The sequence below is a fragment of the Microcaecilia unicolor genome, chromosome 9, assembly GCF_901765095.1.
Source record: "Microcaecilia unicolor chromosome 9, aMicUni1.1, whole genome shotgun sequence".
Taxonomy (NCBI): Eukaryota; Metazoa; Chordata; class Amphibia; order Gymnophiona; family Siphonopidae; genus Microcaecilia; species Microcaecilia unicolor.
In genome coordinates, this window is record NC_044039.1 from 217,530,938 (window position 1) to 217,545,315 (window position 14,378).

At 41.1% G+C, this 14,378-nt stretch overlaps 1 protein-coding gene across 1 annotated transcript in view; it reads left to right on the top strand.

Annotated features, from left to right (window-relative positions):
* The window catches only part of LOC115477109 (interferon-induced very large GTPase 1-like), a 150,691-nt gene extending 143,149 nt beyond the window's left edge, over nucleotides 1-7,542 (top strand). Inside the window, exon 15 of the mRNA XM_030213723.1 lies at nucleotides 18-7,542. Within this exon, the coding sequence (XP_030069583.1) occupies nucleotides 18-7,310 (7,293 nt within the window). The 3' untranslated portion in view covers nucleotides 7,311-7,542. The remainder of the gene's footprint in view (nucleotides 1-17) is intronic.
* Nucleotides 7,543-14,378: the final 6,836 nt, after the last annotated feature.

The window sequence follows — 14,378 nt, forward strand, 5'->3', positions numbered from 1 at the left end:
TTTTTTTTCTTTTAAAGGCAATCTCAGAAATGGAGGAACCTGATGGAGGTCATAAAGACGCTGCAAAGAAGAAACTTGTGAAGACACTGGAGGAGAAGGGGCTGAGTGCAGAGTACTGGCTGCCCATACTACTTGAACAACTTGGAGTGACAAATGCACAAGCTCTAGAACATTTAAGCCAGGAATGCTACCAAAAACTGGAATCCTACATGAAGTATGTGTGGGAAAAAAACGCATTTAGAAAGCTACTGAAACTACCAGATAGAAAGACCACAAGTGAGCAACTGCTTAAAGAACAACATGACCAGCTGAAAAAGAAGCAAGAGCAGGCTACATTAACACTGAAGGAGCTCAAGCAGATGCACTTTGGAGGCAAAGACCGAAATGATAAGCTTGTAAAACTGAAGGAAGAGGAGCTGAGATTAGCTATGGAGATACCCACCAATTCCTGGGTGCCAGATCAGGTGTCTTTCAAGGAACTCATAACAAACATGCATAAGGAGCTAAAGGTCATGGAAGAGAGAATTTCAAAAAGTGAGAACATTCCTGATAAGGATGTTTTGAGACTTGCCTCAGCAGGGCTTGCCCTGGATGGCATCTACAAGACTAACAAATTGGAAGATCTTCTGGGGAAGCGAGAACACCTAATTAGTATTCCCGAAGAGTTTGAACTGCTGGGACCAGAGCAAGGGCCAGTGTTTCAGCAGGAGGAATTCTCATCATACCACGCAGAATCGACATTTACAAAGAGCATGGAGAAACTAGGCTTCAGCATCAGCTGCTCCCTCAAAGGTGGCCTCTGGGGATTTAACATTGAAGCCAGTGGGGATTACAGTACATCTTCGGTATCTGAAAAAAGAATGAATTTGCACTCCGAGCATGCATATCTCCGAACAACAAAATACAACTATATTCCACTGGCATCGTGTTACTTTGCTAAGAACCAAATTCGACTTTCTACAGCTGCCCTCCAGCAACTGAAAGATATTGAACAGCTCCTGAATCTCACTCCAGAGGCAGATAAGTTCAAGCTGATCAAAAGAAAGTGTGGGGACTTTTTCACCACATTTGGCTCTCATGCTAACCAAGGTCCCCTACATTTTGGTGGAATTTTCTGGTGGAATGCAACTTCTTGGGGCTTCAAGGCACATCAGCTCGACGAGGTGAAAAGGTTTGCATCTAATGCACTAAACCATTATGTAGGAGCCAGCTACTGTGGCTGGGGGGCAAGCGTTGATGTGACCAGGTCAAGCTCTGATGCATCTTTTCACAGTAAACAAACAGAAGCTCTCCAGACTGAAATCCAGCTATGTGTTACCAAGACAGGTGGTCCAGCTGAATCAGATTCTCTTACACAGTGGAAGTCTGGGCTGATGACCAGTAATAAAACATGGTGCTTAATTGACAGAGGCTTCCAGTTGGTACCTGTGTGGAGCATAATCCTATCCAGTCACAGGAAAGATTTTAAGGATGCCCAGCAAATGAGCTTTTTCCTAATGGAAGCCTACAAAGCCATAACAAACCAAAGCACAAGCCTGCTGTTTGGAGAGCAGCTAGCTAGTGCTATGTCTCAAGCCCAGTCATTCCTAGAGGACCTTAAATCCTGGGAAGTCTCTTGTGCTGAAGACCAGTTGATGAAACTAATTAAATTTAAACAGGAGCTGAATTTAAAGACAGGGCACTACACTGTTTGGATTACTATGTGCCTCTCTGATAAAGCACTTCAGGATTTCCTGATGAAGGTATTCGAAGCATATAAAAATGTACCTGACAATACAGCTGAGTATATTAAAACTCAAATGCGCTGCCTTCTCGGCTGCCATGTCTACAGTGCTGAGAATTTTCACCAGTATTCTTGCATCATGAAGTGGATTTACCACTCTGAAAAAGAAGAAGAACGTATTTGCATCTCAGAATTGTGTCAATTTAGTGAAGTCTTGTCTCAAGTGAAAAACCAAATTCAGCAAGCTGTGTGTGACCCGAGGTCATCGGCAGAGATGGTCCATGAAGCAAAGGTAAAGGGCACATGTACTATAAGTATATCGTTATACTCTTTGCTGAAAGCCCTCCATAACACAAAGCAAACTGATATTGAATTATTATTACTGTTAATTGCAAATTGCCTGGGATACTCTTTGGAAAACGCCACTTTTCCGTATCTTCTGGGCTGTCCACAAATTGACTTTATGATCAAGAAAATGGAAACTGTACACAAAGATTACTTGGGTCTCAGGGATCAAAATATTTGCAGAGCTCAAGCCTTCCTGCTCTTCACAGGTCTAACAATAGCCATCGAATCTGAGGACATATCCCCAGAACAGAAGGAGGAACGTTTGAAGTTCATGGTGGATCACATGAAAGATTCTCTCTCACTTAAAGTGTGCGAAGTCCTTAAGAAACATCAGGGATACAATGACTGGACCACTCTAGAGAGAAACTTATGCTCCTTCCAGGATGGAATAAATGAAGCAGCACTGTCTGAATTACACACAGCATCTGTGTTAACAGAACTGGTGGATAGCTGTCAAAAGAACACCCAGCAAAACATGCTAACACCAGAAGGAATGGATTTACAATCTTGTGATGCTGAAGCATTTAATCATATCCTTGGTCAAGAACTGTTCAGTTTGTTCAAGAGGCTTGAGCTTCAAGATTACTATCCTCAGAAACTTGGGATTTCAAACTTCAATTGTATTGCCCAGTCTTCTCTACGGGTCCATGAAAGCCAGCCAAACTCAGAAAGTGAACTGCCTTTTTACTTTTTGCAACAGCTGGCAATGTTAGACTACCGAGCAAGATATTTGGTTTGCAAGACTGAAAGTAAAACTGTACTAATTTGCAAGGATACCTCCAGGGCAAAGGACAATGCAAACAGCTCCCCAGATTCCGTTGACGATTTTTTTAATGGTGATGCTCCAGCTAATAGGAAAGCCACTGGAACAGATCAGCCATCTATACACCCCATGGATCTGCAGATGGCTATTTTTCATTGTGCAGATAACTTTTTGAGGCAGTACATGTCAACAAAACTTTCCACTTGCCAATTTGCAATCCCCTTGCTGGTACCCAATCCCTGTACTTCAAAGATTGAATTCCCTCTTTGGTCCTTTAGGCAAATCAAAAAGAGCTGGCAATATGCAGGTGATCTAGAGATGGAGGTAAAATGTGGAGACATGTTTATTTGGAAAGCTCGCACACCAGTAGTATCTTTCCTCAGGTTCAGTACAACTTCCAGTTCAAAATCATTGATCTTGAATACGCTGCTGAGCAAGCACAGGCATGACATCTTTTTCCATCGGCACTGTAGTGGCAGCAGCAAAAAATGTGCTTTAATGAAGGGTGTTGTAGACGTCTTCTGGTATTGCCCGGGTGGTAAGGACAATAGCATCTTTGAGAACTGCACTGCATTTACTAATCTTCATGGAGATGCAAGACAACATAAACAACAAGTCATGTTTTTAAACGAAATAGCCACTGTTAATGTGATCCTTCTATCAGACTCCGATATTAAGCACGAAGAAAGCAAGAAAATTTTAAATGACCTCCTGCAGCCTCAAAAACTTTTGATCTGTCTCTGTGTTGACCGTGAGACTGTTGAACCTACTACATCTAGAAACAAGATAAAAATAGCTGTTAAGAACAGAAACGAGGCAGATTTGATTTCTGAGCTCAGAACTGCAATTAAGCATTTACTCGCAATCTCGTCCAGTACTTACACCCTTGATGCTTGTGCCGATATTGCACGGAGGCATGGTTTCCTTATTGACGAAGATGAACCACAGTGCAAAAGTGGCAAGGAATCGGCCCAGGCCATTCTGGATCTCTTGAAGGAGAATAATTTATCAGACAGGAAGGCACAATCTCTTCCTCTCCAAGGAGAACTGTGGCATCAATGGTGTGAAAAGGACAAAGAACTTAGTCGCTTACAGGACAAAAAGAACAGAAGCATTGAACAGCATAGAAGTCAGATTGAATCAGAGAAATGGGCTTTACGGTGTAAGCAGCTGCAGAAAGCATTTCCCCTTACCAAAGTTATGAGCTCGTTCATTAAAGCGTTCCAGTTAGATTCAGATACAATGAAAAGATACTTTCTACAGTTCATGCAAGTATTCATAGAGGGCCTGACTTCTGACCACGTCTCGGAACTACGTGAGCAGTACCATCGCTTGTGGTCAAAAATGCTTGATAAAAAACCAATGGGAGAGAATGAGCTGGAAAATGAATTGCAGAAAAGGCTGGAAACATTATCCAGTACAATAAATGCTAGCCTGCTGGGCCTTGAGCATCTTTTAAGGGAGGTTGGCCAGGTTTATGAAGCTTTAGATTCAGCACATGAAAAGGATATGCGTTTGTTTGCTCTACCACAGATAGCAGCAGACATGATGATTTCTGGCTACCCTCTTGAACTGATGGATGGGGATGCTGCGTATGTTCCACTAAAATGGATAGGCGCTATCTTAGACAGGTTAGTTGAGAAACTGGGAGATAAAAGATTGTTTATTCTCTCTGTTCTTGGTGTCCAAAGCAGTGGAAAGTCAACATTATTGAACACCATGTTTGGTCTTCAACTTCCTGTTAGTGCAGGGAGATGTACCAGGGGAGCATTTATGCAGCTCATTAAGGTTGATGAGCTCCTGAGGCTTGATCTGAACTTTGACTTTGTTCTAGTCATTGACACCGAAGGACTTCGAACTCCTGAAATTGCAAGCGAATCATCATTGAACCACGACAATGAGCTGGCAACCTTTGTCATTGGACTTGGCAACATGACTCTGATAAATATTTTTGGAGAGAACCCCTCAGAAATGCAAGATGTTCTTCAGATTACCATACAGGCATTTTTGAGGATGAAACAGATCAAACTGTCCCCAAGCTGTCTGTTTGTCCACCAGAATGTTGGGGAAATAACTGCAGAATTTAAAAATATGGAAGGGCGAAGACACCTTCAACAGAAACTAGATGAGATTACACTTATTGCAGCACAGCAAGAGCTCTGTGATACAGTGTGTTTCAGCGACGTTATCAGATTCGATGTGAACAAACAGGTTCATTATTTTGCTCACCTCTGGGAAGGCAATCCACCAATGGCACCACCTAATCCAAGCTACAGCCAATGCGTTCAAGAACTAAAACAGAAGATCTTAACGATGGCTGGAAGAGATACACATTTAATGATCTTAAAGATTTCAGACTTCAAATCGCGTGTGCAAAATCTTTGGCAGGCTCTTTTAAAAGAAAACTTTGTTTTCAGCTTTAAGAATGCTCTGGAGATTTCTGCTTATAGCAAACTTGAAATAAAATACAGGGATTGGACCTGGCAGCTGAGGAGTCACTTGCTGGAACTTGAGAATAAATTACACAATCAAATCAAGATGGGAACCATAAAGTCTGTCGACACAGTTAATCTTCAAGATCAAATTCAGAAGACGTATACAAATATAATGAAGGAGCTAAACGTGTATTTCTCCGAAGACAAAGACTGCAAAATTTTGGTTCAGTGGAAAGCCAATGTTGAAAATAAATTGATTGACCTTAAAGAACAACTTATTGCCACAACCGTACAAAAGGCAAAAGAATTTATCAGATTAAAAGACAGTCAAAGGAGGCTTGATGAAAAAAAGTCAGAATATGAAGATAAATTATTTCAAAAAAGTAAAGACGTGGCCCTGTTGTTAAAAAATGAGAAACTGAGTGAAGAGGCCCTGGTAGATCATTTTCATCATTTATGGAGTAAGTTTGTCTGTGAAATTTCTTCTAGTGTACCACCTGCTAAAGATCCTAACATTAGCAATGATGCAGAAGATGTTCTTTTAAGTACTTTTAAACGTGAACCTCTTATTGTAGAAAAAATTAGACAGTTCAAGGGATTTTCCATTAACTTTTCTGAGCACGTCCAAATGAAAAAAAAATTGGTGTTTATAGAGAGGACTTTAAAAGAGAATGATAAACGAAACATAGTACAGTTGAAAGATCGGCTGGTTCAATACGTTCATGAATATATAGATGAGCAAGTGCAAAGTAGGGTGGATTATAACATAAGCTACTTTTACCATATAGTCAATAGAGTAACTAAGGAAGTGGATTCTCTGTCTGAAGGAAAAACATTTACATTAACAACCCCATTCAAAATTGACTTGCTGCTTTACATATTCCAAATAGCTACAGAGAGATTCAAAAATATGCACCAAGTGTTTCAGAAATCAAATGATCCTGTGATGCACCTTGAGAGTAAAAGAAAGGACTTCTTCCATTGTTTTAAAGTTTCCTGCCAAGGAGCAGCTTGTATCACAACTTTTGCCGAGCACTTGTGCATGAAGCTTGAAGAGGCTCTCCGAGAGGCTGTCTATGAGAAAACGGCCATTAAAATAGTCGAGGAAATGAGGTGTAACTACCCAGCCTTTAATGGCAACAGATCCAAACTGGAAACCTACATTCTGATGTCACTTGCAGATAAGGAAAATTTTGAGAAATATAGGCTTTATATTCATTCTCCCCAAAAATATTTTAAAGTTTTCATTGACGAATGTATCGATGATTATTGCAAGGAGCAGTCAAGATTGAAGATTTTCTTAAACATCAGTCTAGACTTTTTCCAAAGCCTTGTTCTTTCTGCCATTGGCAGATCAGCTTTGATGGTTAATACAACCAATTCTGTTGCATCTTTGTGGCTTGATACCTTTTGTACAGCACTTGGAGATGAAGTAAGTCTTGCTAGAAGTGACCTGAAAGCCATTGAACATCAAGAGATTACTGACACTGAGTTTCTTAAGGAAACAACGAGCAAAGCACTGGAAAATATGGTAAAAAGTCTAAAAGAGGAATTTGCTAATCTCAGTGTGCAGCAACTTAAATCAAGACCTTCAGAAATACTAGCTAAGTTACTGTATGGATGTACAGAGCAATGTCCCTTTTGCAAGGCTATCTGTACCAACACAATACCAGATCATAGCGGGGATCATAGTGTTTGTTTCCATCGTCCACAAGCCCTATGCGGCATCTTGTGGGACAAGACTGATCACTTTGTGATTGACATCTGCTCCAGTCTTGTAGCCAGTAACTCTCTGATAATTCTTGGCAACAATGATCAAATTCTGTACAAGGACTATCGAAAAGTGGGACCCACTTATGCAAATTGGAGCATCACACCAGATTCCTCTGCATTGTTATACTGGAAGTGGTTTGTCTGCCGTTTCAGGTCAGAATTAGAAACGGATTACTGTGCAAGGTTTGATGGCAAAGGAGAAATTCCTAAAGAATGGGAACTTATTGAAAAGGACAGCATGATGTCGGAGCTGCGACAACAGCTGTAGTTGTAACAGCCAGTTACAAAATGGGACTGTCAGGCAACTGTCATGTAGCTACAGATGTAGAATAATCAGAGAGATATTCACTCACAAGGATACACAGCACCTCTGATTAATTGCCAAAGGGACGACAGAAGCTCCTGGTTCCATGTGCCTGTCCTACTCAACCATCACACACAACAAAAGTTCATCACGTACCTTCTTAAACCTCCATGATCCCAACTGTAGAGGACTTAAATACAAATCTATACATACTTCTAGCTTCTCATACATCTGCACACAACTATGGAATGAATTACCGATCACCATAAAAACAACACACGACTTGACAACCTTCCGGAAATTACTGAAGACTTACTTGTTCAAAAAGACGTACAATAAGGATCCCCCATAAAGTACTGACTCCTAAGCTACACCAGATACAACTATTATGGAACTTTCCTAACTTGTTTATTTTAATTACATCCACATTACTGAATATTATATCTTGTCCTGATATCACTATGTTATGTTTTATCTATTTATCCACTTCTAATCCTACATGGTATTCCTATGAACCTTATTTGTAACAATTCTGAAACTCTTATTCCGTGAATATGATTGCCATGATATTATTATGCACCTTATCTGTATCTATATCCTGAAATTCTTATCCTACTAATGTGATTGTCATTGTAACATATTGTAAGCCACATTGAGCCTGCAAATAGAATACAAATGCAGCAAATAAATAAATAAGCACTCGAGCCAGACAGAGATTGATGTAGAATTATACTAAAATAAACATTTCAGAGAATGCGACGATGAGTCTGTTAGGTTGCTCAGTTGGTTTCAGAATAAAGAAGTGCAAGCCCAGAAATACGCAACCCAACCGAAGGTATCTGACTAGACAACAAATGGTGACCCAACCAAAGAAGGCCCTTAATCCATGCCTATCCTACTCAAACACCACACATGACGCTCGACCCAGAGATTGATGTAGAATTATACTAAAATAAACATTTCAGAGAATGCGACGATGAGTCTGTTAGGTTGCTCAGTTGGTTTCAGAATAAAGAAGTGCAAGCCCAGAAATACGCAACCCAACCGAAGGTATCTGACTAGACAACAAATGGTGACCCAACCAAAGAAGGCCCTTAATCCATGCCTATCCTACTCAAACACCACACATGACGCTCGACCCAGAGATTGATGTAGAATTATACTAAAATAAACATTTCAGAGAATGCGACGATGAGTCTGTTAGGTTGCTCAGTTGGTTTCAGAATAAAGAAGTGCAAGCCCAGAAATACGTAACCCAACCGAAGGTATCTGACTAGACAACAAATGGTGACCCAACCAAAGAAGGCCCTTAATCCATGCCTATCCTACTCAAACACCACACATGACGCTCGACCCAGAGATTGATGTAGAATTATACTAAAATAAACATTTCAGAGAATGCGACGATGAGTCTGTTAGGTTGCTCAGTTGGTTTCAGAATAAAGAAGTGCAAGCCCAGAAATACGCAACCCAACCGAAGGTATCTGACTAGACAACAAATGGTGACCCAACCAAAGAAGGCCCTTAATCCATGCCTATCCTACTCAAACACCACACATGACGCTCGACCCAGAGATTGATGTAGAATTATACTAAAATAAACATTTCAGAGAATGCGACGATGAGTCTGTTAGGTTGCTCAGTTGGTTTCAGAATAAAGAAGTGCAAGCCCAGAAATACGCAACCCAACCGAAGGTATCTGACTAGACAACAAATGGTGACCCAACCAAAGAAGGCCCTTAATCCGTGCCTATCCTACTCAAACACCACACATGACGCTCGACCCAGAGATTGATGTAGAATTATACTAAAATAAACATTTCAGAGAATGCAACGATGAGTCTGTTAGGTTCCTCAGTTGGTTTCAGAATAAAGAAGTGCAAGCCCAGAAATACGCAACCCAACCGAAGGTATCTGACTAGACAACAAATGGTGACCCAACCAAAGAAGGCCCTTAATCCATGCCTATCCTACTCAAACACCACACATGACGCTCGACCCAGAGATTGATGTAGAATTATACTAAAATAAACATTTCAGAGAATGCGACGATGAGTCTGTTAGGTTGCTCAGTTGGTTTCAGAATAAAGAAGTGCAAGCCCAGAAATACGCAACCCAACCGAAGGTATCTGGCTAGACAACAAATGGTGACCCAACCAAAGAAGGCCCTTAATCCATGCCTATCCTACTCAAACACCACACATGACGCTCGACCCAGAGATTGATGTAGAATTATACTAAAATAAACATTTTGGAGAATGAGTCTGTTATCTGACTATAGGTTGTTCAGTTGGTTTCAGAATAAAGAAGTGCAAGTCCAGAAATATGCAACACAACCCAAGGTATCTGACTAGACAACAAATGGTGACCCAACCAAAGAAGGCCCTTAATCCATGCCTATCCTACTCAAACACCACACATGACGCTCGACCCAGAGATTGATGTAGAATTATACTAAAATAAACATTTCAGAGAATGCGACGATGAGTCTGTTAGGTTGCTCAGTTGGTTTCAGAATAAAGAAGTGCAAGCCCAGAAATACGCAACCCAACCGAAGGTATCTGACTAGACAACAATGGTGACCCAACCAAAGAAGGCCCTTAATCCATGCCTATCCTACTCAAACACCACACATGACGCTCGACCCAGAGATTGATGTAGAATTATACTAAAATAAACATTTTGGAGAATGAGTCTGTTATCTGACTATAGGTTGTTCAGTTGGTTTCAGAATAAAGAAGTGCAAGTCCAGAAATATGCAACACAACCGAAGGTATCTGACTAGACAACAAATGGTGACCCAACCAAAGAAGGCCCTTAATCCATGCCTATCCTACTCAACCACCACACATGACGCTCGAGCCAGAGATTGATGTAGAATTATACTAAAATAAACATTTTGGAGAATGAGTCTGTTATCTGACTATAGGTTGTTCAGTTGGTTTCAGAATAAAGAAGTGCAAGTCCAGAAATATGCAACACAACCCAAGGTATCTGACTAGACAACAAATGGTGACCCAACCAAAGAAGGCCCTTAATCCATGCCTATCCTACTCAACCACCACACATGACGCTCGACCCAGAGATTGATGTAGAATTATACTAAAATAAACATTTTGGAGAATGAGTCTGTTATCTGACTATAGGTTGTTCAGTTGGTTTCAGAATAAAGAAGTGCAAGTCCAGAAATATGCAACACAACCCAAGGTATCTGACTAGACAACAAATGGTGACCCAACCAAAGAAGGCCCTTAATCCATGCCTATCCTACTCAAACACCACACATGACGCTCGACCCAGAGATTGATGTAGAATTATACTAAAATAAACATTTTGGAGAATGAGTCTGTTATCTGACTATAGGTTGTTCAGTTGGTTTCAGAATAAAGAAGTGCAAGTCCAGAAATACGCAACCCAACCGAAGGTATCTGACTAGACAACAAATGGTGACCCAACCAAAGAAGGCCCTTAATCCATGCCTATCCTACTCAACCACCACACATGACGCTCGACCCAGAGATTGATGTAGAATTATACTAAAATAAACATTTTGGAGAATGAGTCTGTTATCTGACTATAGGTTGTTCAGTTGGTTTCAGAATAAAGAAGTGCAAGTCCAGAAATATGCAACACAACCCAAGGTATCTGACTAGACAACAAATGGTGGCCCAACCAAATAAAGCCTTTAATCCTAATTCTAATTCAACTCAAAACTCAATTCAGCCATTTTCTCACCATGTTTTCATCTTTGGCTCTTCTAATGTTCCTCCCTCCATTTTTGTTTTCTGTTTTCTCTCAAACTCATATTTTGGTTCTCCTTCCCATTCTTTGCATTTTAAAAAAAAAATATTTAACTTGCTTTATTGCTATTTTCCTTTCCATGTATTCTTTTTGTCTTTCCTTACTTTGCATCTTACCTATTTTCCTCTTCTCATCTGTCTTATAACTAAAATAAACATTCCTTCCATTTCTGACCTGTTTTCTTTCTCCCTCTGTTTCCTCACCTTCCTTCCATACATTCAACCTTATGTTGGTCCTTTGCTTGCACCTTTCCATTTTCTCACACTTCTTAGTCTCTTTACTCATCTTTCTCAGCTATCTCAAATAATTTTCTGTCCAATACCTCTTCCTTCCCCTGTCTTTTTGCATTCTCAGTTCATTTTCTCTTCTCTCCCTTTCTCTTTGCAAGCCTTTCATCCATATCAGCTGTCCCTTCTTCATTTCATCTATACGAGTTTCTCATGCCTCATCTAACTCTCTGTCCTTTCTTTCTTTCTTTCTTTCTTTTTCTTTCTTTCTTTCTTCCTTTCCTTTCCTTTTCCTCTAGGCCCTATCTTCTCTCATTTTCTCATTCCTTTGTCAAGTTCTACCTTCTCTGCTCCTAAAGAACAAATTAGCTCTACTCTGGGATTATGGGATTCCCCTGTCCCCCAGCTATACCTATGTTACTGTCATGAAATGCCTAGCTTCCTGCCTGGGGGTTACTCCGTGGCTGCTTAGAGGCTCTATCCCCAGCACAGCTCAGGTCAGCCTGCACCTGCCACTTGTGCTCTAAACTAGCACCCTCCTCCCACCGACTGGATCACAACCACCTCTGTGCAAGTCTCCTGCTCTCAAATTGTCCTCAGTGATTTCTAGGTTACCGGGGCCACACTCTCAGAGCTCCCCAGAAAGCATTCACAGACCCAACACACAAACCACCAGGATTCTTTATCAGTCCAGACAGGCACAAGCAATAAACAAATATTTATTGTCTTAATTGAACAATAAACAAAAAATGTGCAATCAGCAATTATCACAGGTAACTGAAATATGGATCAATTATAACACTAACTAAACATTTGTTTACTTCCTAAAAAAGTACCTGGGGAGATCAGGACATATAGCTGCTCACCAGTTATCAAGTATAACTGTTTTTTTACAGGGCTTCAGCAAAGAGCTCTCTCTCTTCTCCTGGGCTGAAACTGGGGGGAAAAAAACAAAAGAAAGGAGCTCCAGGGCCAATTTGAGCCCGGTCAACAAGCTTTAAAAGTATACTGCTCACAGTACTGTAGATTCACTTTTTCACTGAGTGAAACTAAAAGAGGGCATTCACTTTTCTATAACAGCTTTAACATAAAACATGTACCACCTACATGCACCACCTGCTGGCCAAACTAGAGAACATAGTAACATAACATAGTAACATACTAACTTAGTAGATGACGGCAGAAAAAGACCTGCATGGCCCATCCAGTCTGCCCAACAAGATAAACTCATATGTGTATACCTTACCTTGATTTGTACCTGCCTTTTTCAGGGCACAGACCGTACAAGTCTGCCCAGCAGTATTTCCCGCCTCCCAACCACCAGTCCCGCCTCCCATCACTGGCTCTGGCACAGACCGTATAAGTCTGCCCTCCACTATCCTCGCCTCCCAACCACCAACCCCTCTACCCCCACCTGCTTCTGAGAAATGCACTTCAAGAGTTAATCAAGGCAGTTTTACAGGCTTAAAACACACTGTTCTGTCACAGTTACCATCTACTTCAGCAGATGCAGAAACCGATTTATGGACCAGACTGTTAACTCTGTAAAGCAGAATGTAGAAAGTCACTGGTTCTTGTAGGTGGAAGGACTTTTACTGCTTTCAGGCTTGGCTACATTTGACTGATCTCAGGAGAGAGGGCCAGGTCAAGGGTGAGATCTTTGGCTTAAGCCTTCAGTAGCTTTCTGAGGTTTATAACACCAGCCCCTTTTCTCATTGCTCAGGACTTATCACAATTATGAAAAAGTTCAACCCCCGAATTCTGCGTAGGCCAACCAAATTTGGGTGCAGATCTCAGATCTGCGCATAAACTAATTAGTTACTACTACTACTACTATTTAGCATTTCTATAGCGCTACAAGGCGTACGCAGCACTGCACAAACATAGAAGAAAGACAGTCCCTGCTCAAAGAGCTTACAATCTAATAGACAAAAAATAAAGTAAGCAAATCAAATCAATTAATGTGTATAGGAAGGAGGAGAGGAGGGTAGGTGGAGGTGAGTGGCTACAAGTGGTTACAAGTCAAAAGCAATGTTAAAGAGGTGGGCTTTCAGTCTAGATTTAAAGGTGGCCAAGGATGGGGCAAGACGTAAGGGCTCAGGAAGTTTATTCAAGGCGTAGGGTGCAGCGAGACAGAAGGCGCGAAGTCTGGAGTTGGCAGTAGTGGAGAAGGGAACAGATAAGAAGGATTTATCCATGGAGCGGAGTGCACGGGAAGGGGTGTAGGGAAGGACGAGTGTGGAGAGATACTGGGGAGCAGCAGAGTGAGTACATTTATAGGTTAGTAGAAGAAGTTTGAACAGGATGCGAAAACGGATAGGGAGCCAGTGAAGCGACTTGAGGCACTAGCAATCAATTATTGGAGTTAACAAGCACTTAACTGGCAATAATGAGTTACAACCAGATCTGCCCTATTCAGTAACGCGTGACCAAATTTCATGACACGCAGCTCCAAAGGGGGCAGGGGTGAGTTAGGGCATTCCCAGGATTTAAGCTCTTTGTTAAAGAATACTTGGATTTGAGCGCTTAACTACCATTAGTTTGGCAAGCATAAGGTGCTCATGCCCAAAGTTAAAAGTGATATGTGTGGTAAGGGGGCTCTGCTCAGAGCGTGCCTCATCCTGGTACCTAACTTTCAACCCAACAAACACAGAACAAAAGACCCTCGCACAGGTCAATGCATAAGTACATAAGTATTGCGACACTGGGACAGACCAAAGGTCCATCAAGCCCAACATCCTGTTTCCAACAGTGGTCAATCCAGATCACAAATTCCTGGCAAGATCCCAGAAAAGCTTAATATATTTTATGCTGCTTATCCCAGAAATAAGCAGTGGATTTTCCCAAGTCAATTTAATAATGGTCTATGGACTTTTCCTTTAGGAAGCTGTCCAGATCCTTTTTAAACCCTGCTTTTACCACATTCTCTGGCAACAAATTCCAGAGTTTAATTACATGTTGAGTGAAGAAACATTTCTCCGATTCATATTAAATTTACTACTTT